This window comes from Rhipicephalus sanguineus, chromosome 3 (genome assembly GCF_013339695.2).
Source record: "Rhipicephalus sanguineus isolate Rsan-2018 chromosome 3, BIME_Rsan_1.4, whole genome shotgun sequence".
Lineage (NCBI taxonomy): Eukaryota > Metazoa > Arthropoda > Arachnida > Ixodida > Ixodidae > Rhipicephalus > Rhipicephalus sanguineus.
This window is the reverse complement of record NC_051178.1, coordinates 195,902,286-195,926,363: the sequence shown is the minus strand read 5'-3', so window position 1 is coordinate 195,926,363 and position 24,078 is coordinate 195,902,286. Positions and strand designations below refer to the sequence as shown.

Sequence of the window (24,078 nt, the reverse complement as noted above, 5' to 3'; positions counted from 1 at the left end):
CGGCATTGTTCCTTTTTCGAGCGTCACGTCTGTCACGCAGCGGCGGCAGCAGCAGCAGCGCGGCAGGGTTGCTAGACACACACACACACACACACATGGCGGGTGCGCGCGCACTCAAGCCAGCAGTAGGTGCCGTGGTCACTGGGGCAGCCCTGGCAGGCCACTCGGTTATGGGGTGGGCGGGAGCCAGTCCGGGTGTTAAGCCGATCGCTGCCAGCGCTTCGGGGGAGAGGGGGGGACCCGGCCGTGCCCAACTTCAACTGTGCCGGTGGCTCTGAAATTTGCAAAACGACGGCAGGCCATCAGGTTGGGAGGTTACAATAGAGCTTCCTACTGCTAGAGGGAAACCTGGCGGCCTGCGGAATAAAGCAGCGATTCCTTTCCTTTATCTCGATTCCGTTCTTATCATTTCTCGCACACAGCCGGCCAATCGTGGTTATAACGTAGGCAAATCGCCACTCGGACTGCACTCGGTTACAACGTAGGAAAAAATCGTAAGCTCGGCTCACAGAACCGCGGCGGACCTGTCCTTCCCCTGCGAAAGACAGTCGTGCTAGTTGGTTTCCGCTCGAACCGTGTGTACTTTTACTCGGCTAATGTAAATATTATGCACATTAAGAGTTAAAAATTCGTCGTTATTACCTAAAATATTACGGCTGGCTGAACAGCGATGTCCGAATCCCTGACAAAATTTACCAGGAGCTTCAAGTCTTAAAACCAGCGACACAAACGTGCGTCTGTATGAGAAATTCAAACTATCTGACACACACGAGAAGTGCTTGGCGTCACGAAAATGGGTAAGCCCTATTGGCTGGAGGGTTTATGCGAATTTTCTGTAGGAGGGACAGTGATGGGTATCGGGTTAGCCGACATTTTTTCTTAGGCTGTAACCGAGTATACTTACGAAGCCTGAAGAAGAAAAATAGAATGGTTGCATTACGTCGGCTCCGGGCATTTCTGTCAGTGCGCGCAGTAAAGCCAGCCTGATAATGACGGATAAATTTTTACCTTACATTCTTCAGCTTCAGAGCTAATTTTTCATCGAAAAGCGTGATGATGGTCAGCATCATCTTCTTCGTTCCTCCCCTATCCATGGTGAACAGAATGCAGCGCCAGAATTCCCTCTAGCAGCAATCTTGGGAGAAACTCCACAGAGGCATGCGTGAGACAGGTGGATCTCTGATACGTCATTACGGCAGATTTTAATGGAAATAATAAGGGTAACCGCGGGCAAGGATGTGTGTGTGTGTGTGTGTGTGTGTGTGTGTGTGTGTGTGTGTGTGTGTGTGTGTGTGTGTGTGTGTGTGTGTGTGTGTGTGTGTGTGTGTGTGTGTGTGTGTGTGTGTGTGTGTGTGTGTGTGTGTGTGTGTGTGTGTGTGTGTGTGTGTGTGTGTGTGTGTGTGTGTGTGTGTGTGTGTGTGTGTGTGTGTGTGTGTGTGTGTTTAATAACGACATATAGTAAATACACAATGAATTCCCCCACTTCTTTTGACTGAACAGCAGCAGTTAGTTTCTCCTATGCTGTCTAGGTGCTGGTCGTTTCACTATACCTTGTTTAGGAAAGAGCACTGCAGTAACGCGAAAGCATACCTTTGGTGCCAGTTGCCTGTCAGACGTTGAATCGGCAGAGCTCTTCAACCGCGTCCTCTTTTGCATGCTAACAATTACGAAAACCCTACAGCCCGCAGAATTTACCGAAAACGGTTAACGTTCAAACCTACGAGTAGGTCGCGTTTCGCGCTCGACAATTTGTAATATAATGCGATTCGTATGTAGCAGGTGTACCCTTATATGATGCCGAATATTTGCCGTCTGCGATACGACATATTCTGCACGCACGCAACTACGTAAATTCGGTATGTGAGTGATTGCAGACGGCAGCTACAGCTTTCATGAAACGCTGCTACAGTTACGTTGAGATTCTATGCGCATTTCAGAAAGGCCGGAATTTGCATACATGAGGCCACCACGTGTTGCATCCCCCAACAAGGTCGAACACCGCGATGTCCTTGCAATGGAAATCGCTACGCCTGTGTGCTAAACAAAAAACGACTGTTTCCTTTTTTAACACGAAAGTGTTTTATGCCGGGGTCCACCACGGCTCCACTGACGCATTTCCGTCACAGATATGACGTTGTAAAATATAAGGACTAACATATGGCAAAGAAAAAACTATAAGCAAAGTTCCGTCACCGGGAGTCGAACTTACGACCTCTCGATCGGCAGCGCGCAGCGCGAAACGACTCCGCCACAAACGGCATGTTCTGTGCTATGCTAACGGCGAGCTATTTATGTACACCATTTGCCGGTGGCGGTACTCAGAGATCGGCGGTACAACGTGTTTTCGTTATCACTAGCGAGATGGCGCGAAGGGCTCGAAGAGCGCGCTTTAAAAGTCGTCCCCCACGCGGATTAGCGCGCGCCTCGACAGGGCGTGGTCGCTCGTGGGGGCGCTTATCTCGTGATCTCGGTAATTTGTACATCTTGCGCTCTGCCTGCAAGTTTCCGTTGAGAGCACGAAGGTCACGTCGCTCACTGCAGCGGCCGCTTTTGCGAAAGGAGCGCGCTGCTCACAGATAAATAAGTTACAACTGTGACAGTTCGCGCTCATCCTGTGTATGTTTCTTACGCGCGTCCTTTCTGCTTGGAGCAGCGCATTGCAAGTTTCGAGCGGCTTGCCGTTTTTCGCGTAACATTACAATTTGATGCTGTAGCATTCATGCCTTCGCGTTTGGGGCGAAAGAATGCACAACAAACGCTCAACTACGTCTGTGAAGACACGTTTCACTTTCGTGTTATACCGATTCCTATGACAGAGGGATCAGCCATGTTTTTTTTTTTTTAACCGCGCGTCCCTACCGTGCGCTGTCAACTCAGTCATTCACGTCTGTGGCCCGGATGCAGTGCCATCCTGACATTACACGTTAATGTCATCTGCCAAAGGAACTAGCTCCGTCATGGCCCGCTACGCCCCGCACGTGAGCAACATAATCGACAGCGCTCGGCGTGACATCTTTCGCGTCTCGGCGTTCAATGCCTTTGCGCAATGCCGAGTCCGCAGAAGCACAGAAGGCGTCGAGTTACGAACAAAGCCGAACCATGTTGCGACACGTGTAACAATGCTCGAGCACGAGTCACACTTCTTACGTTGCTCTATTAGAAATGTGTTCAGTTGCGTAACGTTGGTTGGTTGGTTTGTGGGGTTTAACGTCCCGAAGCGACTTGGGCTTTGAGGGACTCCGTCGTGGTAGTGGAGGGCTTCGGATAATTTCGACCATCTGGGGCTCCTCAACGTGCACTGCCATCGCACAGTACACGGACCTCTAACATTTCGCATTCATCGAGATGCAACCGCTACGGCAGGGATCTAACGCGCGTCTTTCGGGTCAGCAGCCGGGCAACGTAACCACTGAGCCACCGCGCGGCCTTGCGTAAAATTCAAGCAAAGTGCGAAGCAAAGTGCACAGTGCTGTCAAGCAAAGTGCGATCCGAGCGACTGGTGGGCTTCCAACAAATGCACGGAGATACCTTCAAGGAATTCCACATAGAATGTTTCTCGGTATGGTATCGAGGAACATAAAAAAATTCTTAATGCATAAGCTCCACAAACAAGAAATGACGCCATTTTACATTAAAAGCAACGAATTCGCAATCTCCACTTCGCAACCATTTGTCCCGTCTGACCTCTTACCGCGTTCATGCTGAATGACATGAAACCCTACGTGAGCAAAGAAAAAAACAGATGTTGTAGAGAAGAATTTATGGGCGTGAGTCCAGATTAGAAGTTCAAGCCGCATCGCGCAATTCTGTGTAGCTTGATGTTCGTGCTTTATTTCGTAACGTCACGTTACACCATCTAACTTTTGAGTTCCAGAACTTCGAGAAAGCAAAATGGAAGGGAGTGTATACACACGTGCATTTTTACGCAGCAGGTGTGTGTGTGTGTGTGTGTGTGTGTGTGTGTTTGTGTGTGTGTGTGTTTGTGTGTGTGTGTGTGTGTGTGTGTGTGCGTGTGTGCGTGCGTGCGTGTGTGTGTGTGTGTGTGTGTGTGTGTGTGTGTGTGTGTGTGTGTGTGTGTGTGTGTGTGTGTGTGTGTGTGTGTGTGTGTGTGTGTGTGTTCAGATAGCTTACATTTTTAACAATGCAACATTATTAAATTGGCATATTAAATATAAATACTAAATACAGGATACGCATATTGTACTTCTGAATTTGCAAATATATGTATTATGTCCCTCTGTAAGGACAGGCTTGGTACGTCAGTAGGAAAACAACGCAGAACAAAAACCGAATACACATACCCATGGTAATGTATTTTCTCGCCCTTACTTTGTCTTATTTCTTTTTTTTTTCACCCTCCTCTGTCAGCTCATACGGCTTTTTTTTTTTCATTTCCGTCCTTCAAGCAGTGCACGTGTTCAAAATTTTCTGTTTTTCGTTAAAGAGCTTTTTCTTTCCCCACTACCGAAGGTATAAATATCAGGAGTATAATTTATTTGCTGTTAATAAAACCGATCACATTGCACCATAAAAATGAGAAACAGCTCGAATTGCTAGTTTTCGTGAGCTTTTCAAAGTCAGGGTTGGGGAGGGGGCGGGGGGAGCGGTTTACCACGCTAAAGCGTCACAACATCCATTACATCACAATGACGTCGTGGGTGGCGTCGTTAAGGACAAGAAATTCCATAGGATATAATCTCAAAAAGAAGAAGCTTCTTCGTATTTTTTTCTCCGAAGAAACGCATATACGGTTTCCAATGACAATCCACGAATCTAACCCAAATTTATCCTTTCCCTATAGCGTCGTTTATGCGTGATATAACTTGTAGAGTCAAAGGCATAACAACATATGTTAGCAGCAGATTGTCCAGAAAGTAGCATCTTCGCAACTTTTCAATTTCGGACTGCCGAACGCTGTCCGAGGAAGAAGCTATGGGATCGAGAAATAACATACCCACGAGACTCAAATATCATGTGATTAGAGCGTAATGACTTGACTCCTTCCGATAATACACATATAGTGTTAAAAAAACACGAAGTGATGTCTTCGTGCATTGTTCGCACGCGGGCTTTTCTTTTTTATCAGGTGTAAAATGTTGCGCGGCTTCCAGTGCATATGCTACTTTCGCTAGGCTTATAAGAACACTTTTTTGGAAATATTCTTAGTGTTTAAACAATGTCCCTCAATCAGAGCGGACTGGCATGACCATGAAGGAACAGTCTACGGAGTGCGGCAGTATAGTTTCGCGGTTTGAAAACCGTCAATCATACCAGATCGTGGCTTCTGCGCGTAGCGCTTGATCAGTAGAGCTTCATTCTCAGTGTTGATCGAAACAGGCTGTACTGTAGGAAACATACTATCCAGCCTCGTATATGCACTAGGGTGCGTATTCAGAAAAAAAAATAAGCTAGAATTGTGCACAACAGAAATTTCAACCAATCCTAATGTGGGACGTGTCATGAGTGACGGCAGCATGTCAGTGGTGATGGACACTTACATAGGAAATGATCGGTTATTTCGACTCCACTAACAGAAAAAGAGAAAGCTGCGCACAACGAATAGAGAAACATCCTCGAAGAGGCAGAGTTGAATAAATAAAAATTATATTTAACTTCATGTTACTTTATTTCGTCTTGCTCGTTTTCTTCATTGAACTTTTAAAGGTTCGAAGTGTGTGGAAAATAGAAAATCAATAGCTTTCGTAGTAAAGTTAGCAGCGAATCTGTAGGTTCAGTCTAATCCAGAAGTTCATCTGTCCCTAAACGATTACATTATATTATCGATGTACAAGCACGAAAGGTCGTCGCTTTTAGGCAAGTTCTCACCTTTTATTTCTTTTCAGAAACCTTGGTTGCAAGAGGAGTCGGCCACTGCCCTGCTAAATAGCGTTAATACATGCTTTTTCACACTATAGATATACTTACCTACGTAGCGTTGCGATTAATGACTTTAGCACTCTAGTTGAGCCAGGAACGCTATACTAGAACGATTATTATTTCACTGAACATACATAGACGAACATGACGCAGTAAGTTGACATGACACAGAAACGAACATGAGCAGTAAGTTCAGGGACTAGGGACAAATGTGTATGACAACGGCATTGCTGTTTAACTACTGAATTGAGAAAACTCAATAATCAAGAAAGCCACTCACGTTTTCGTTAATGACCACCGCTTGGCCGAGAACGCTCTACGTTTAACAAGAACGTTTCGTACTTGTCGTAAATTAGGCCTTAAGCTTAAATGGTTAGAGTAATGAAGGCTTAGGCTAAATATGGAATAAGATTAGGCTTATACTTAGGCTACCATCTAACAAATTAACTGCACTCTATATAAATGCCCGCGACAACTGCGGGAAACACACAACTGATGTCACATGCAGCACCTTTTCTTGGAAAGCTTGGTGCATATTGCTTAAGCGTTCGCAAAAACACAGACAGTTCGCTAGTCGCAATTAGTGCCGTCTTCAGCCTTGGAGGTGGCAAGAGGCACGAGAATGAGAAGCACGGAACTGCAAACTCACCTGGACCCGATGGTTGCTGCTGTCGGCAACCACGATCGAGTTGTCCGGTCCGACAGCGACACCCCTTGGCCACGTGAAGCAGCCGGGTTCAGTTCCGCGCGTGCCGATCTTGAGCTGCATACGGCGCTTTTGAAGATACATGCTTCGAGGGAAGCCGTAGCTGCCGTACTGTCCATCGTGACGCGAAGCGCCGCTGCCGGCATCCGGACCACGTCCCCGGGCAGGAACGTCCTCGTCCTCCGAGCTGTTGTCGTCGCTGCCGCTGCGGCTGTAGACTGCATGCGAGCTGCGGGACCGGGACACGCTCTTGGGACCGTACCCCGACGAGGCACCGGGGCCGCTGGTTCCGCGGGAGCCATACTTGTTGCGCAGGTATTGCGCCCAGCTGGACGACGCCCCGGGCCCACCGCCGGAGCCTCCGTAGTCTCCCGCGTCCGGAGAGCTGTCCTTGACCACGTGACTGCTTTTCGAGCGGGACAGAGCGCCGCTGCCACTGAGGGCAGGCGCGCTCTCCGGCTGGCCGTAGCGACTCCGGTACGACGGCGACGGCAGGTTGGCTTCGTCACCGCTATCGCCTTCTCCGGGCAGCATCTCGTTGGAGCTCTTGCTGCGAGTCAGCCGGCTCCTACGCAGCGCTGCCGCCTGAAGACGACGTCGGATTCGCCGCCGTAGACCTCCCCGTCGTAGTGGCACTCTCCTGCTGATTCTTACGCCGATCGGCTCGTGGTTCCGGCTGGTCCATGAGCGCCGAACTCCTGCTGCGGCTTAGAAAACGGCTTCCGGGAGCGCTATCCTCCCCTCTAGGCACGTCTTCCTCCCCAGCGCGCCTTCGACTGGCCAAGAAGGAGGTACCGCCATATCGGGAGGAGGACACCATGGTGGGGTCGTCCACCGACGACGAAGGCGTGTCCCTCCAGGAGTGGAAGCGACTCCTGGTACTCGCTTCCTCCTTATCCCTGGCGTACTGCGAGTGCCTGCCCGACGTGGGCGTAGAGGAGCGCACGTCCTGGCTACCCCGCCGCGCCTGGGCGCTCCTGTTGAGCAGCGCCGACACGGAGGAGGTCATGTCCTCTTCCTTCTTGGGACCCTGCTGCGTAGACGAGATCTTGCGCGTGGGCGTCGTGGGTGTCTTGGGTCTTTCGGGCTGCGCCGCCACCGTCTCTTCTTCCTCCTCGTCCTCTTCATCGTCTTCTTCCTCGTCCTCCTCTTCCTCCTCCGAGGTCTCCTCTTCCTCGGTGGACGCCTCGGACTCGGTGTCCTCTTCTTCGCCAATCTGCGCCTGCTGCGGCCTCAGGCGGCTGAAGAACGACGACTGGTGCGCGGCGGGAGACGGGCTGCTCAGCGATCCGGCCCTCGTCATCGCTTCCTCCTTCTTCTGTCATCTGTCGGTCGGCGGCGATCGTCGTGGTCTAGAGATACGGCCTTGGCCAGCGGCGCGCGAGTGGACCTGCGAACAGAAGATGCGAATCAGAACCCAAACTTGTCGACATCTTACATGTCTGTCGCGTGTACTGCAAGCAACTAAGACCCTACTGGTGCCCATGCATGCAGGTTGCACTTTCAAGCTGTGTAAAAATAATTAGTTGTATTATGGTTCTTAAGGTCTATCCTATAACGCCTGCTTATGTTAAGTCATATTAAACAGTGTCAATATAATAGTGAAAGACGTAAGCGCCATTCATTTTCCTTACTCTTCACTTAGTTTAGGGTAGCAAATCCGAACCTTCTCTTTCGGGCAACCTTTCCTGTTATACTTTTCTGTTATACTGGGTCGCGGAATGTGGCGGAAATAATCTTGGTAAAATGCTCTGTGCACCGCGTATGCACTGGAAAAATATGTTACCTTCTTACAGTCGCAGCTTTAGTTTATTTAGAGTAAACCTCATTGACTGTTCATTGGAAGTGATTACCTTAATTTTGTACTTAAGACTTCAGTAACAGTTAAGGTATTACGTGATGATCTCTTTGTTTAACGGTGAACAATACTACATGCACCGTGTCAACACCCTGTGCAGCACTGTGCACACAGTGGTACTTCCTTCATAAAAGACCATCAAGAACTTAGTATGACAGTGTGTCCTAGCCTGCGACGGCGCATCGACAAGTTATATTCTATTCATTTGGCTATTGAGGACAATACTACTGTGTTGTTCTTTTTATATAATTTCTTCTGGTTGTCAGCTGCTAGTGACGCTTGTCATCATGCCATGCTGATTAATTGTTCACACTCTTGGGGTTTGCAAATAGTTTATTAGTTTCATCTAGTGAAAGCAATACAATACGCGACGGGCGGCGTGTGGCTCATGGCCGAGTGTCCGTTGTCTTTCCAAAAACCCGAGGCTGAGAGCGTGTGGAGGCATGCCACTCATGCGCATGCGCGCCAGGGGCCACAGGAGAGTGAAACAGCCGCGTTAGTGCGATGTCACTCGCCTGACGTCACTCGCAGAGGGGGGACTGAGATCGAAGCGCTTTTCGTACTCTAACCACTTTCACTTTTACTAGGCACAGCCACTCCATGAGTCAAATGATGTTTAACTCCTCGTCGGCACCACGAAAACGCGTTACATAACTGCACCAGTAACGCTCATGTTGAATCAATGTATCAAGCTTGCATCATGTTGCAAGAACAGGAAAGAAAAGATAGTTGCCTTATGATTATCGTTTATACCTCTGCCACCCTTAAAAAGCTGGCGCGATCTTATCTAAAATACAGCAATTGGAAATACTCGCGGTAAAATTCTAAGCTGTGGTGTTTTACGTGGAACGAGCTGGCTTACTCGTATAATCAATCTTTTTTTCCGGAGGCACGTAAGCTGAACAGGAATATTATATGAATATGCGTCATTATTTGATTCGCATTAGTAGTTTAAGCTAACCAAACTCGCTGCTATGCGGAAAAGGTTAGTGATATTTTTATGGGAAGCAGCACAACGTTTGTTTATATGTTTTGGAGATTTTATTGACGGCAAACTAACGTAGATCAAACGATGGCTAACATGTAGCCATAATCTAAGAGCTTAACGCACAGAACCGCTGTAATTACGAAGCTATGAACTGTTGCAAGTTCGGCTTTCACATTTATACCCTGTTTCGCTCCCTGTCTCTCTCTCATTGTCATGTTTTCGGAAAAGTGAAGAGGGACAAACATTTGCGTGCCTCGTCGCATCAAACGAAACTTCTCTTCAACCAAATTTTATATTAGGTAAAACAATTTTAAGTGCTTCGCAGAATAGCGCAGGGTTTCACACACTCGTTTTGATGGGATGGTTATTGAGAGGCAGATTAGTTATTTGTGTGGCGAGTTAACCCGAACAAAGAGAAAGCAGAACTTTTCGATAGCATCAGGGGGTCTCTAACCTTTTCGTGGGATGCGCCTCTCGCTTTCCTTAACGAATACTGAAGCACCAGTTGACGAAGACTTCCACTGTCGCCATGGAGCCCGAAGTTTACCTTCCATCTACGAAAACGGGAAAGACCACCAAAGACATTCCGTCGGCGTCTTCCTCGCAGGATGTCGTCACTGCTTGCAATGCGTCCAGATAATGCACACGCTACATTCAATGGAGCGTGTATTGCCTCGCCGAATTATGTTTTCATTCTGGACTCGACGCCGTTCGACATAGCTAACGTTTATCGCTGAGTGGTGGCTTTCTTACAGAGCACTCGGAACGAATGCTGGTATACGTATACGGTGTGCCGTCAAAGCCATCAGGTGTGTCCCTGGATAAGAAGGCAAAGGACAACGGTGACGTATGTTGAGAATGGATTGTGAAAGAAGTGGTCGAAGAAGAGAGAACGTAGTCTACGGGAGGAATTTCCTAAAAAATAACTCTATTCGGTTTTATTGCGTTTCTCTTGAGAAAATGTCCCTGTGGTGCTTCTATATGAGGGCGCTGCCAAGTCTTGAACGTGGCCGGTTCCGTGGACAGGCGCTGCGCTTTACATTCTCTTCGTCTCCGCCGACAGCGATGGCAGGACGAAGAGAAGGCCCGTCGCCGAGTTGGCGCTGCGGCATAAGCAGAACGAGGAGCTTACCAAATCGTACGCGATGCCCAAGCGCGCGAACGCTCTCAATCGCACGCAGAATACGTTTCATGCATATCGGGGTAGCCTCGATACAAGAATTTCGTAGTTGTTTTGAAGGAGCGGCTGTTTTGAAACCAGACTGCCCGATATTACGCGTGATATATACGACTGAAGATGGCATCCTGAGCACACGTTCGAAGGTATGATGCAAAAAGGCATGTGTAGCCTTCTATTTCCACGCGCTGCGAACACGCTTGACAGCTGTCGATGCGTTCACATTATACCAGCGCACGGCCGCAAAATCAGTCGTAACAATCTCTTCTTTCTTACCAAGGCGGCTAGGTTAGATTGAAATGCCCAAATCAGGACAAGAGAAGAGCATGTGCATCGATAAAAAATGTAGAGAGATAGATTTATATTGACCAGCTAACCAATAGAGGAAGCGAATATCAATCTGAAATGTGTGTGAGCGGAAAAAAAAGAAGGTGACAACTAAGTTGACATAATCATTCTCTGTGCTGTCTGCTGTTTGCAAAGCCAAGCAATGAAATCAAATCGTATTATCGAAAAGTGCGAATAATAACGCACAATACCACTTTCTATGCCATACATAAATAAACCACTGGCTCCCATTGTATCGAGGACGTTACGATAACCTTTATCTCCGACTAAGTATATCAAAATAAAGCGCAGATGAATTTGGGCGTATGCCAGCACGTCTAGAGCCTATGACTTCACAGATTACTCGTATTACCCCGAAGCATAAAAGGTATTCTGCGTTTCCTTATCTTACAAACACTCAAAAAGAGAGGTAAGAATGCTGACGCGAGCACTATCGCATTGTTTCTGATTCCACGTTGTTATACACTAGTGGTTTGTGATCACCACTTAAAAGGTCGCAAGAGAAGTTCGCTCAACTTGCCTCAGGGGCAGCACCTATGAGTGTCGTGCTGTCCGCAGCTTACATACTTCAATCACTCGAGCCTGCATATCGCTTGAAGAAAGCAAGCGTTTAGGCATTGTTCCAACTCGTCTCCAACAACACTTTCTAGAACTACGGAAGCGCGTTTCTATCGCAGAATTGCAGGAATCGCCAGTATATGTCGGGTATCGAATGTTTTACGGTTGCCAACAGATAGCAGAGAGAAAATGAACATGACGCAGCCTTCAACACATAACGATTAAAAGAAAACATTCGCTAAAACAATAATCAGTCCCAACGGCGCAGCGCACAATATTTCGTCGCTATAGTGACGCCAGCCCCACCACTACCGAGTGACGCAGGACAAAACGGTTCGTCGCTGCAGTCGAGGCGCCTTCGGCGGCGACACGAACTTGTGCTCAGAAAACAGCGGCGAACAGCGTCGCGTTTCACTCTCCCTGTCGGACCACGGCCCGGCACCTCTCGGTGTTAGAATCTGCTCGCCCATGCCTAGGGGATATCATTGCAGGCAGGCCTACTTGGGTCGGCCACGAGCGCCGAGCGCCAGCTTGGGCTCCGGTCTTCCAGGCCGGCGCTCGAGCCGAAGCGAGACGTCCTGTAGCGGTAGTAGTCCTGGCCTGTGCAGGCTCGTCCACCGCGAAGGTGCCGGGTCGTCGCCGCTGCGACCAGCGCGAGGACTCCAACTCAGGTCGTCGAAGCAGCGACGAGCCACCACGGCCGGCGGCGACTTGTCGCGCCTCCGCACCACGTAGTCGGTGCACGATCGGCGGTAAGGGCAGTGGCGCGACAGGGGACGCGACACTGGCAGAATTTCCTGCTCCTCCCCATCAGCCTCGCCCTGCTCCGTCGAGTCGACAAGGCCGCGAGGCGGCGAAAACACTGACCTGGCGGGCGTCGAAGGCTTGGGCGCAGGCGAGGACAGCTCTCTCCTAGTCAGTGGCTCCTCCTCGATGGCACGGCGCTGTCGCGACCGCATCGAGTCACTGGTCGCCGTCGTCGTCGTGCTGGCCGTCGTGTCTTCGGAAGCCGTGGAACTCCTCCGGGACTGCGCGGGCGTGCTCTCGATGGAACTCTGGCGCGGCGTTGGCGTCCTGGGGGAGTCGGGAGGCGTCGCCCGCGACGAAACGTCGTCCTTGGGCGCGAGTCGCCGGAGCTGCGATGGCCTCGTGTCCAGGGGCGGCGGAGGGGACGTGGCGGGCGTAGAAGTGGACGCGGCCGCGGCTTGGTTGGCCGCCTTCTTCTGCTTCTCGACTTCGTCCTCGCTGAGCTGCCTCGACGGCGGCCTCCTAGGTGGCGGCACAGGAACCACGGGAGCAGGAGGCGGTTCGTTCTCCAGCCTCTCCTTTTCGGCCTGCTTCTGCTTCTGCCTGATCTGGTTCTCGTGGAGGCGTTCCATGAATTTGGCCGAATCGCTTAACTTAACGACACCGCTGAGCGGACCGCGAGTGGCGTCATCTGTGTCGAATACTTTCTCCCGTGGAGGTGGTGGTTCCTCGAAGCGGACGTTCCGAGTATGGCTACTGAGTCCTTCTGAATCATCATCCATAAGCTCACGTGCGTAACGAGACCTGAAACTATGATGACTTCCACCCGTTCCTTCGTCCCTCCAGGACCTGTCTTCGAAGCGACTTCCATAGCGATTCGAGAGTCGGCCGTCCGCATTGTCGTTGTCCCTGCCCCGATCAGGCCCGTACCTTCTTAGAATAGAGTTCTCACTGTTGTCCCTACCGCGATTTCTAGAGTACATTGAAGAAGGACCCTCAAAGCTGCCATCTCGGTCAGAGTCACTGAGATGGCCGCCGTACCGCTGGCCAATGTCTAGCATCGACCGCGTAGCGTCCTGCTTCTTTTGGAATTGCACTGCGAGGCGGTGGTCGCTCTGACTGCGCATCAGAGCGTTGGCCGTGCCGCCTCCAGACGAACCGAGGTTGAGCTGGGGTATGTTGAGATTCGAGGATGACTGCGTGATTGGGGTGTTGAACTTGAGCTCTCCCAGGTTGGCCAACGTGCGATGCAGTGCGTCAGGGTCGGTGTGGATCTGGAGCTTAACCCTCCTCGTAAAATCAGACGTGTCGGGATCAAAGTTCCTCAGGAATTCGAGAGTCTTCGAGAATATCTCCTTGTACTCGACGAGCTCAGAGTCCGTCCACTCAGTGTCGTCGTTGACGTATTTCTCAACGACGTCGCAGTTGGACGTAATGTTGTTGACCTCTGTCTCAACATCCTCGGAAAGCGCCGACAGCTGCTTGAGTTCCTGCTGTAAGTACACGTCTATCTCATTCTTAAGCTTATTGTGCACCAGCTGCAGGTCTTTTATGTAACGGTTGATGAGGTCATCCAGCTCCTCTTTCACAAGCGCGCAATTTTGAGATAGCTTGTCCTGGTTCTTGTTGTTCTGAGCGAGGTGGTCGTTCAGCCGGTTCAGGCATCTGCGTACTTGGTTGCAGATGCGGCTGATCTCCCGGCGCATGATGTCCAAGTGCGCCTCCTTGCACGTCTCGCATATCTTCTTCTCGCAATGCGAACACCGACTCACGAGGCTCTTCTCGCTGCACACGTGGCAACGTTCCATGGACGAAGGCAGCGGCTCGGGTTCTTCTCCCGTGATGTCGCGGTGCAGCTCGAGGAACCTCATGAGCGTCACGTTGGTGGGGAACGTCTGCACGCCATTGTACGGGATGCGGTGCTCGGCGCGACACTCGGGACACTTGATCTGCCGCCGCGCGTAGTCCTGCAACCCTTCCAGGCAAGGGTCGGCGCAGAACGAGTGCTGGCATGGTAGCAGCTTCGGGTTCCGGTATCGGTCTAGACAGATTGCGCACGTTAGCAGCTGGTCTAGCTGGCTCCACGCTGAAGTCATTCTGGTCGATGCTCTCAAATCGAGTCGGTTTTAAAGAATTCGGTTGTTTAAGCGTAGTCGTTCGTTGCTCTGGCTTGCGTGGGACCTGCGTTCATTCTGGCTGCTGCAGCCGAGGCGACGCGGAGAGGTCAGCATCTGGAAAAAGAAGACAAACTCCCGATTACAAACCGTACCACCAGTAGCGCCGTCAACACTGTTAAGGCGCTTATTGCAAGTACTAAGCACCGAAAGTAGCGTTTCAATTTGCACACATGTATGTAAATACTGTGAGGTGTGCTTTTGTGATTAAGAAAGGACGTTGTGAAGGACGTGCGGTTTGCCATTACGGACACTGTTGTTTATTAACCCAAAGTCCACATAATATCATGTCAAGATCATCGTAAACAAGGGCTGTTCACTGCAATCGAAGCTATGAAACTACCCGCGCTAGCCGGGCCATAAAGAAAGCTGTAGCTAGGCTGTAGATGATGATGAATTGTGGCATCGCCTGTAATGGGTGGGTAGCTCTAAAGGGTTCGCGGACAGTAGACAAAGCTATGGCCGGGTCGCTACAATGATGAATTATGGCACAGTCTTTTGTACCGTTTGGGCAGCTTTAAAGCGTCCGCAAATTACGCAATTGATACGGCGTGACATATGGAATTATACTACCGAAATGCAAGGTAACGCTATTGGTGATGCCGCTTATGATGACGATGACGACGAATCGTGGCTTAGCCCTTTGTAATGGGCGGGCAGCTTCAAGGCACCCAGTCGTTACGCAATTAGCATGACGTGACAATGCAGCTTCAAGCACTGGCGTGGCTCTGTCGTAGAACAGTTTACCTTTTACTAAGAATGCCCGGGTTCGATTCCGGTGGGAACGTCGCCACCAAAATCGCCTACTGTAATCAACGCATGACAGCTTGCACTGTAACAATGATCTTCATGCTTGATCGCCATAAGGTAGCCATTTCACGCATGCATAATGACCGCAATGCACATGCTTACGAAGATTTTTCTATTTGACATTAACTACTTCCATCAGCGACTACCATAACGTTTTATGCTTAATTACAGATATCCTCGCGAAGCTTTTTAAACAGAGTCGTTCTTTTTAGATAGCTTAATGTCTCGAACTATCTCTAAATGCTACTTCATCTTCGTACAACGCATCCTTCCCCGCTATGTACAGACATCGTGTGTTGGCTTCGCTACTATATTTTTATTTCGTTTTAGGTGACTGTTCGTACTTTCTCAACATATATATATAGAGACAGTTAGAGCGGCCACTGAGTCGGACCCGTGTCCTAACATACTAGCACCTTTGCATACGTTATATGCAGACGCTACACAATGCACAGCCGTCTACATTTTTAATACTCTGAAAGAATTGAAAGTATCGCAGGTCTAACTAAGGTTAATCAACATTAGTTAAATAGAACACTAACGAGAAGCAGCTTTCAGTATAGAGCGTTTTCTTCGTCGGCACAGTATTCCGCATGTTCATTTCTTGAAGGCCCCTTACAAAGGGCATAGAGGTAAATTGGGAATTAAGGAAGAGTGAAAATTAAGGAAGAATTTTCTACGCCAACTCTGTATCAGCAGTCCTGTCTGCTGAACGAAGCATTAAGAGTGATGCAGTGGAGGCGGTGTCTTCCGGATCTCCTAATATCTCCGCGCGTTAAGGCCTTACCTAGCAAAGCACTCATAGCCGGAGTGGGTAAAAGTTACGCGAACTAGGAAGAACGCGAGCCTGAACGACAAGTGCGCGGAGAAGTGCGTTGGAATGGTCTGAATGCATTAAAAAGCCTATTGTAGAAACTCTCAAAGAATCGACTTGAATTCGTAGACGTCGTACTACGATCCATCACCATTTCGAGAAGCGGAAACATGTTTGTGTTGCGTATTAGCATGTATAATCGCCAGATTACCAAACTACCTACCTCGTATCCATACCACGAATATTGGTTTTTATATACAGTATACTTATTCGATTTTTTTTTTAAAATCTGCACTCAGGCACCATGAAGCATTTTAGACAAATTTCCTATTTCTCTCTTGTACAATAATAATAATAATAATAATAATAATAATAATAATAATAATAATAATAATAATAATAATAATAATAATAATAATAATAATAATTGTTATGATTTTACGTTCAAAAACCACAATATGATTATCAGAGACGCCGTAGTAGAGGGTTCCGATAATTACGACCACCTGGGGTTCTTTAACGTGCACCTAAATCTAAGCACACGCGCCTCTAGCATTTCGTCTTCATCGAAATGCGGCCGCCGCGGCCGAGATTCGATCCCGCGACCTTCGGGTCAGCTCTCCTATCCAAGGCGTTCTATTAAACCTAACATGTACCGATGTGTACCAAGTACCATTCTATTCCCAGTGGAAACGCTGCCGAAGTACACAACTGCAATTATACAGGTTGTCCCGTATGAACAAACATCGGATACATGAATGGAATTTTCGTAGTATACCTATAGAACTTCGACACCCAACAGCCATAAGAATGGTACCAATGGCAACTTAGCATATAGCAGTATTCACGAGAGTTAATGTTGAGTCAAAGTGGACATGAAATAGAGATAATGTACATAAGAAAGAAAAAAAGCGCGTACAGGCAGTTGAGATCACCTCAGAGTCCCGTCTGTGCACAATGTTTCTTCTTGCGCACAACCATCCCGAAAAAACGCTGTAAACGTCCTCTAAAAGAGTCTACATAACTGACACTGGTTCGAGCAGCGGAACTGGAAACGAGGAACAAAGGGAGGACAGACAGCAACGTCCTTGTCTGTCCTCTATTTTTTTCCTCGTTTTCAGTTCCGCTATTCCAACCAGTGTTAGCTATGAACCAACTAGCTCCGCTCAATACCGTTTTGACGGGTACATAACCTCCCCACATATATATCCGCAGACTCTCTAGAGTCTAGCAGGACATATCGACTTCCATTGATGGCGGCATACAATTGCTGCGATATAACCAAGAATGCATCATACCCGCCCAGACAACGCGGTTAGGCAAGATAAGTCAAACCGACTGGAGGTATATACACGGGACCATGCACAATGCAGAAGAAATGCACGCAGTGCTCTACGGCCGGCTATATCCTAACAGATTTCGGTCTACGCCGCGTCTCCATCTGCGCATCCGCCCGCTTCTCACGTCCCCACCTTTCGTTGCTATAGCCCGACAAGGTGCGTCATTCAGTCTATTTCAAAGGTGGGCTCCCATCGGACGAAGCACGCGTGCTTGCCCCGCAGCCCCCTCGCCGCTGTTGCGCTCATTCTCGTGTCTTTTTTTAGGCGGAAGTGAGGCAAGCCATGCGCAGGGACACCGGAGGAGGAGATGCCAAGCCTTTCCCGAACTGTCCGTGCTGCTTCTTACTTGCCTCGCGATCCTCGACATCTTCTCGCGCGACTCGAGAGAAGAGGACAGCCGCCGGCAGTGAGGGAGACGTATCACGATGCTCCTTCACCGACGCAGAGAACGGAACGGGAACGGCGCACTGCCCGACACAGAATTTTAATTGCTCGTCTCCGTTCCGCCGAGGAGGCGAACCGAATGATAACGGCACGAGACGCGCCGAGATTGCTAATCTTGATGGTCTCGAAAGTTTGCAGGTCTTTTCTTGCTGCTGTATAAATGGTGTTCACCGCTAATGAGATGGGGGCCCCTTTTTAAAGGTGAGGGTAAGTAACTCAATAAGCCTAGTTTAATGTCATCATCATCAGCCTGACTGCGCTCGACTGCAGGGCAAAGGCCTCTCCTGTGTTTCGCCAAACAACCCGGTCCTGTGCTTGCTGCGGCCACGCTATCCCCGCAAGTTAAGTTTAATATACGTTGAACTAATGAAGCGCCAAATATAGTTAGGCTTGCCGTTATCCATCAGCGAGAAAGGATGCAAAAGCGAAGGGCGTTTAGGGAGGTCAACTTGAAATTGCCTCGCAGCACTTTCCTGCGAAGCCATTGATCTTGATGTAGCATCCGTTCGGACAGCTATTTCATTGCTCGTCAACAAGCAAAATAAAAGAAAAAAGACGTAAGGCTCGAAAATGCCACTGGCTCAACGCTCATTGACTCAGCACCGACGAGTAAACTTCTGCGCGAAGTATATCCACTACACAGTTCGCCTAACCTAGCAAACCCAGTCACACAACCCCAAAGAATGTTTACGTAAGCAGTACTCAAGATTGTATTTTCACTTGAACGTCACTGTGCACTGCGGCTCGGGTTACCGGCGACATGGTGACATCTGAAGTTCTCCGTTCCCTCAGGCGCATGGTTTATAAAACAACTCGTCCGAAGACCTACGCCTTGACGACTGAACATGCAGGAGAATTTCTGATCGCAGCGGAATGGGTTTTATTTAAATTATTTCTTTTTCGGGGACGTCGGCCCGATCGCAGCATACAGTACAAGCACGTAGGCGCGCTTTAGGCACACAGTAGCTGTGAGGCAAGCGTCGAGTAAAACTAATGTCAGCACTGCCGTAAATCACAGAAGACCTGCAGGGCAGTGAATAAGTACGCAGGTGCATATGTAGTCCACGCACTGGCTGTTTGTAGTGTGCCATAGTGTGTACTAGATGTTGTCATAGTTCTTTCTTCTTCTTTTGCTTGGTGTAGCCCGTATCGCCTAAAGGCGCCAACTTCTATATCATCACGTCATTTCAAAAAAATTCGGCAGATGCCACGCGTTGTGAGAATCGGTTTCATGCGAAGCAGTCAACGAGTACTTCTGTGCAGTATTTTGTGGCTTTGAGCCAAGCGTTACGAGGTGGATGGACGTGTTTTCGTAAGTGTAGTAGCTGTGTGAAGATTGTGTGCTTACCAGGCACGTCAACACTGGCGTTTAAAAGGTAACTTATGGCGCGACGTCAAGTCAGCCCTCACGTTAGAGTGCATACGTCAATATCTTCGAAACTAAGTGCATTTTATGGTGCAACCATGTGAATATCATACGTAACTTTCGTTAATGTATTCCTCCGGGGTCGAGCAATGTTTCAATATAACTTGCTGAATCATACGAATACAAATGTAATGTTTATTAGACTGCTATAAAAGCGGAGTAAACACTGGAACAGACGTTAATCTGGTATGACGCCTGTACCATAGGAGTACATGTGTCGTGTTTATTGCGTTCTTGTAAAATTAGATAGCCAGCACCACAACCACAATTGACGTTCCACCAACATTACGCCTGCATAGGCTGTTTTACCAAACCAGTTCTTAGACCTGGCGTGGCTTTGTGGTGAAATACCTGCTTGCCACGCAGAATGCTTGGGTTCGATTCCTGCTGGGATCCTAATTTTTATTCTTTCCATTCGTCGGCTCAACGCTGCTGATGTGGGTTTTTCTTAACGCTCTCGCATTTAAATTACCAATGTCTGTTGTCGCCCTTCCTAAGTAGATATAAACTGTCAATCACCTGTGGCGCATACCCGTACACCGCAGCCCGTGAGAAACTGGTATGTGCCACACTTGTCTGGAGGAAACGGTTTGACGACGTACGCGACAGTGTTTTCATGTTATTCATGTCATGACCCGGCAGTCATATTCGTCAAATCCTCTTACCCTCGCATGCCAATTTTGGTCTACACCAACTTAAGGAGGCGAGATAGATAGATAGATAGATAGATAGATAGATAGATAGATAGATAGATAGATAGATAGATAGATAGATAGATAGATAGATAGATAGATAGATAGATAGATAGATAGATAGATAGATAGATAGATAGATAGATAGATAGATAGATAGATAGATAGATAGATAGAAACGCTCAAAGTGCCAGAGGTTCGCTAAGAAATGCTTCGCATTTAAAAATTCATTCACGTGGTTGGCTAGTATCCTCAACCTGCGCTGTCCACTTGGTAGCAACGCACTTTTGTTCGTTTGGCGATAATAATTTCAATCGCAAAGCTGCCTTATTAGTATTCACAATCACAATTTCGTGTTCTAGGAAAGTAACGTGACGATTCATTCATTCATTCATTCATTCATTCATTCATTCATTCATTCATTCATTCATTCATTCATTCATTCTGGCAAAGAAATGCAGCGGAGAAGTTACGTTTATACAACAAAGCGGTGGAACACGTGCCCTCTTGTTACCGCGTCAAGGCAGGCTATTACGAACGTCTGGTGGTGTATAGCCCTGCGATACACGTTGGAAGCTGTGCGTGGTCCAGCTACAGAAGGGGACAACGTGAAGTCCGCACATAGTTGAGGACAGGCTGTCACGCTTCCCACAGAGCACTGCGCTGAAGCCACTACAAATGATATCAAGAAGCTACAAAATGCATGTCCCAACTTTATGCGCCGTTTCTAACACCATTAATTATCCGTTGTCCTGTATATATAGCTTTGGATTGCCACATTAAAGAGCAGATAAGTTCCCCCGTTGAAAATGGCATCAGCGCTCGTTCTGTCCTAGCGTTTACTCCTAGTCCTATTTACAAATGGATGAATGAATGACCCTGTGGTGTTCATAATGACGTAAGCGTTTCGAGCCTTGGGCGAAAATAAAACACGTACTTGCAATTTGCCTTCTAAATAGTGTTCTGCGGATTGTGTGTAGTGATCAAGCGAAATTAGTCCAATTGTTTAAGTTACAAGAAACTGTAATTAATACACCAGTACGCTACACGAAGGCGCCGTCCCGTAAACCGTTTATAAGAACTTTCTAGTGTTCTTTAATGGGCGACCACTTCGTACCTAATGACTGAGCCGCATATTTAACACAATCATGTAAAAAATGACTAAAAGCTCACAGTCTCTCCGCTCTTGTCTACGTAACATAGCAAGTAGGTATTTCTTGGGTTGTTTTTTTTTGCCTTTACACAGGCAAAAATCTTGTAAACAACGTCATTCAGCTCACAGTCAAATAATCACAGTATCGCACTGCAATATCATTCAAAAACACCCGCTTCCTGATCTTTGTCATAATTACTGTCAATGACACAAGCTCAATTTCGACCAATAAAAACAAAGCGCTCTTCCATAAATCTAACTTGATTCAGCCTTTCCTACGCCAGAAATAGTTCCTTAAGTCCATCATTCTAACTGGTTATCATCCGCCGCTGACAAATAGCCTTTTCATGGTAACCACTGTTATGATGGAGAGCCTGTTATCTTTTGTAGATCTCACGTCATCTCCAACAGCTGCGTTTGTTGCTCTCAGTTTCAACTACTCGTATATAAGTTTATTCATACCCGTGTTCTGTTTCTAATCTAATAGACTGCTGTTTTCTTTATCACTGTCTCCATCGCGAGATGGAAGCGTGTTCCTCTGTCTGAACCATAGGTCTAGTGTTAAATCATTCTTCCGATTCGAGACTTGTGATGTACCGCAAATTCGCTGCGATGCGAGGGAGCGGCTAGAAAGAAAGAAAGAAAGAAAGAAAGAAAGAAAGAAAGAAAGAAAGAAAGAAAGAAAGAAAGAAAGAAAGAAAGAAAGAAAGAAAGAAAGAAAGAAAGAAAGAAAGAAAGAAAGAAAGAAAGAAAGAAAGAAAGAAAGAAAGAAAGAAAGAAAGAAAGAAAGAAAGAAAGAAAGAAAGAAAGAAAGAAAGAAAGAAAGAAAGAAAGAAAGAAAGAAAGAAAGAAAGAAAGAAAGAAAGAAAGAAAGAAAGAAAGAAAGAAAGAAAGAAAGCCACTGTGGTGCAATGCTGAGGATTGTTCATCTGCGTGGTCTAAATGTGAGGCGAGTGGCCCCTCACATAAATGGGTTTTTTGGAAATATCGGAGAAATTCTCAGCACGCACTGCGACTGACGGACTGCTCGATGAATGAAAGAGAAGCAAGACGCGCAGTGCGAGGCGCTGAAAAATATTAGCCTAGCGGGAGAGTAAAACTCATACCACGGCACGTGTAGGTCATTTCCAAGATTCGTCTCTCTCTGAGCAGCAGTTCACGTTCGTCCTTACCTATGTGTCTAAATGATACCTTACTGCAGGACTGTCACCAGTTTTCGTCTCAACGTACAGTGTCTTTCACACATCATTAGTGTTCAAGACCTCATAGCAGCTAATGTTAATGCATAATTCGGAAAAAAATTATTGTGTTTATCGACATCATGATTAGACGTCATACAACGGAAATTTCTCTCATGAAGTAGAATACGCGTTCTAGTTTTACCGGCTTAAAGGGACACTAAAGAGAAACAATGAATTGGTTTAGATTGATAAAGTGTGCTCGAAGAACTCTTGTGTAGTTTATTCAACCACCATAGGTTTATTCTTAGAGGAGAAAACCAAGTTCAAAGTTTCATTTTTAAATTTCGCGCCGAACTTTGTAATTCGTGACGTAAAAGGTTTAAAAGAGCATTTAACGTATTTTGGCGCCACTGGCTCGACGAAATTTCCACAAACTCGTTATGTCAAGTCTCTGGCCCCCTCAGAGGACAATGTACTTCGATTGAACCGATTAGGAACTACGTAGGCCCAAGCAGGCGCCGTCAAAAATATGTGACGTCACGGCAAATGGTGCGGGAATTCAAAGGTGGCGTCGCCACCTGTATTTTCTTCTTGCGCGTTTTCTCGCTTATTAAGCGTCTTCTCGCAGCAAGCGTGGTGTTGTTGGTATCGTGAAAGACTACTTTACTAATGCGAGAAAAATCGTTTTGCTCTTTAGTGTCCCTTTAAGTACAAATGAGGTGTTCGCCTTAGGTCTGGTCAACCCTGAACATAGCCGACAATCCCGCACCGGCCTGTTCGAAACCAATGTCCGAAAGGCGAACGTATCCAACATTCCATAAAGGTGAACGAGCGGATCCAAAATTCATGGATCCTTCATTCTCTTTCTCTGCTCCCTGTACCATGCTAAAGTAATGATACCATCGAAAATACACGACGGAAGCCTTCAGCTCTCGGTCTGTAACGAATATTGTGTAATCATATGCCTCGGTCTTGGATAATCACGGTGTAACGTAATTGACGGACTGGACACAGCCCAACACAGACACAACGCAACAGTCCTTCTAAGTACGTTACAGTACGATCACCCAAGACCATGTATAACCAACTGGCCCCTATGCCTGCCTTCTTGCATATGCCTCATTACTTCAGTAGACCGCTACTCAGTTATTTGTAGGTGCATTTGTAGGTTTTTAGGATCGCTATTTGTAGATTCACACACCATTTATGTGACACTGATTGACGGTTTGGTTTGCACGGTACTATAATATAGGTGATCAACGGAGTTGCCCACTCAAGGTTAAGCTACGCGTCATGCAATAATGCGTCTTCCGGGAACATCAGTATTACCTGTCGCAACGTAACGTATTGGCGAACTAGACGTGCAACGTACGGGACATTAAAACCATCCACGAATCATATATTTCTTTTTTTTTTCACAATTCAGTACATGACAACAGTATTACTCGAACCGAGGTTACCATTTTAAATGGACTTTCGAGCCCTTCTGGAGCGAGTAACCACTCTCAAAATTGTTAGCTCAAACATTCGTCTCCATTAGAGTGTTGTCCCTTTCTGGCTACACATGTGCGCATGCCACCGTGATAAAATCCTGCAACAGCTAACTGAATCGCAAACCTTACACTGTGACGTCGCGAATTTCGTTGTTGCTTCCCTTCTAGTTTGCAAAGCCTTTTTTTAACGGTAAGGGCGAATGCTATTTTAGGACGCGAAATTTACCAGTACAGTTTTCCAATCAAATATTAGGCTTTGCTCTCTCCCTTCTGTGCCCCTTTAGGTTTCATT

General features: G+C 47.6%; 1 protein-coding gene across 1 annotated transcript in view; it reads right to left on the bottom strand.

Moving 5' to 3' along the window:
* Positions 1-24,078, bottom strand: part of LOC119387990 (RING finger protein nhl-1-like) — a 124,580-nt gene that overhangs the window by 11,465 nt on the left and 89,037 nt on the right. Inside the window, 4 exon segments of the mRNA XM_049413778.1 lie at positions 6,527-7,174; positions 7,176-7,904; positions 7,907-7,973; positions 12,380-14,490. Of these exon segments, the coding sequence (XP_049269735.1) occupies positions 6,527-7,174; positions 7,176-7,904; positions 7,907-7,973; positions 12,380-14,355 (3,420 nt within the window). The 5' untranslated portion in view covers positions 14,356-14,490.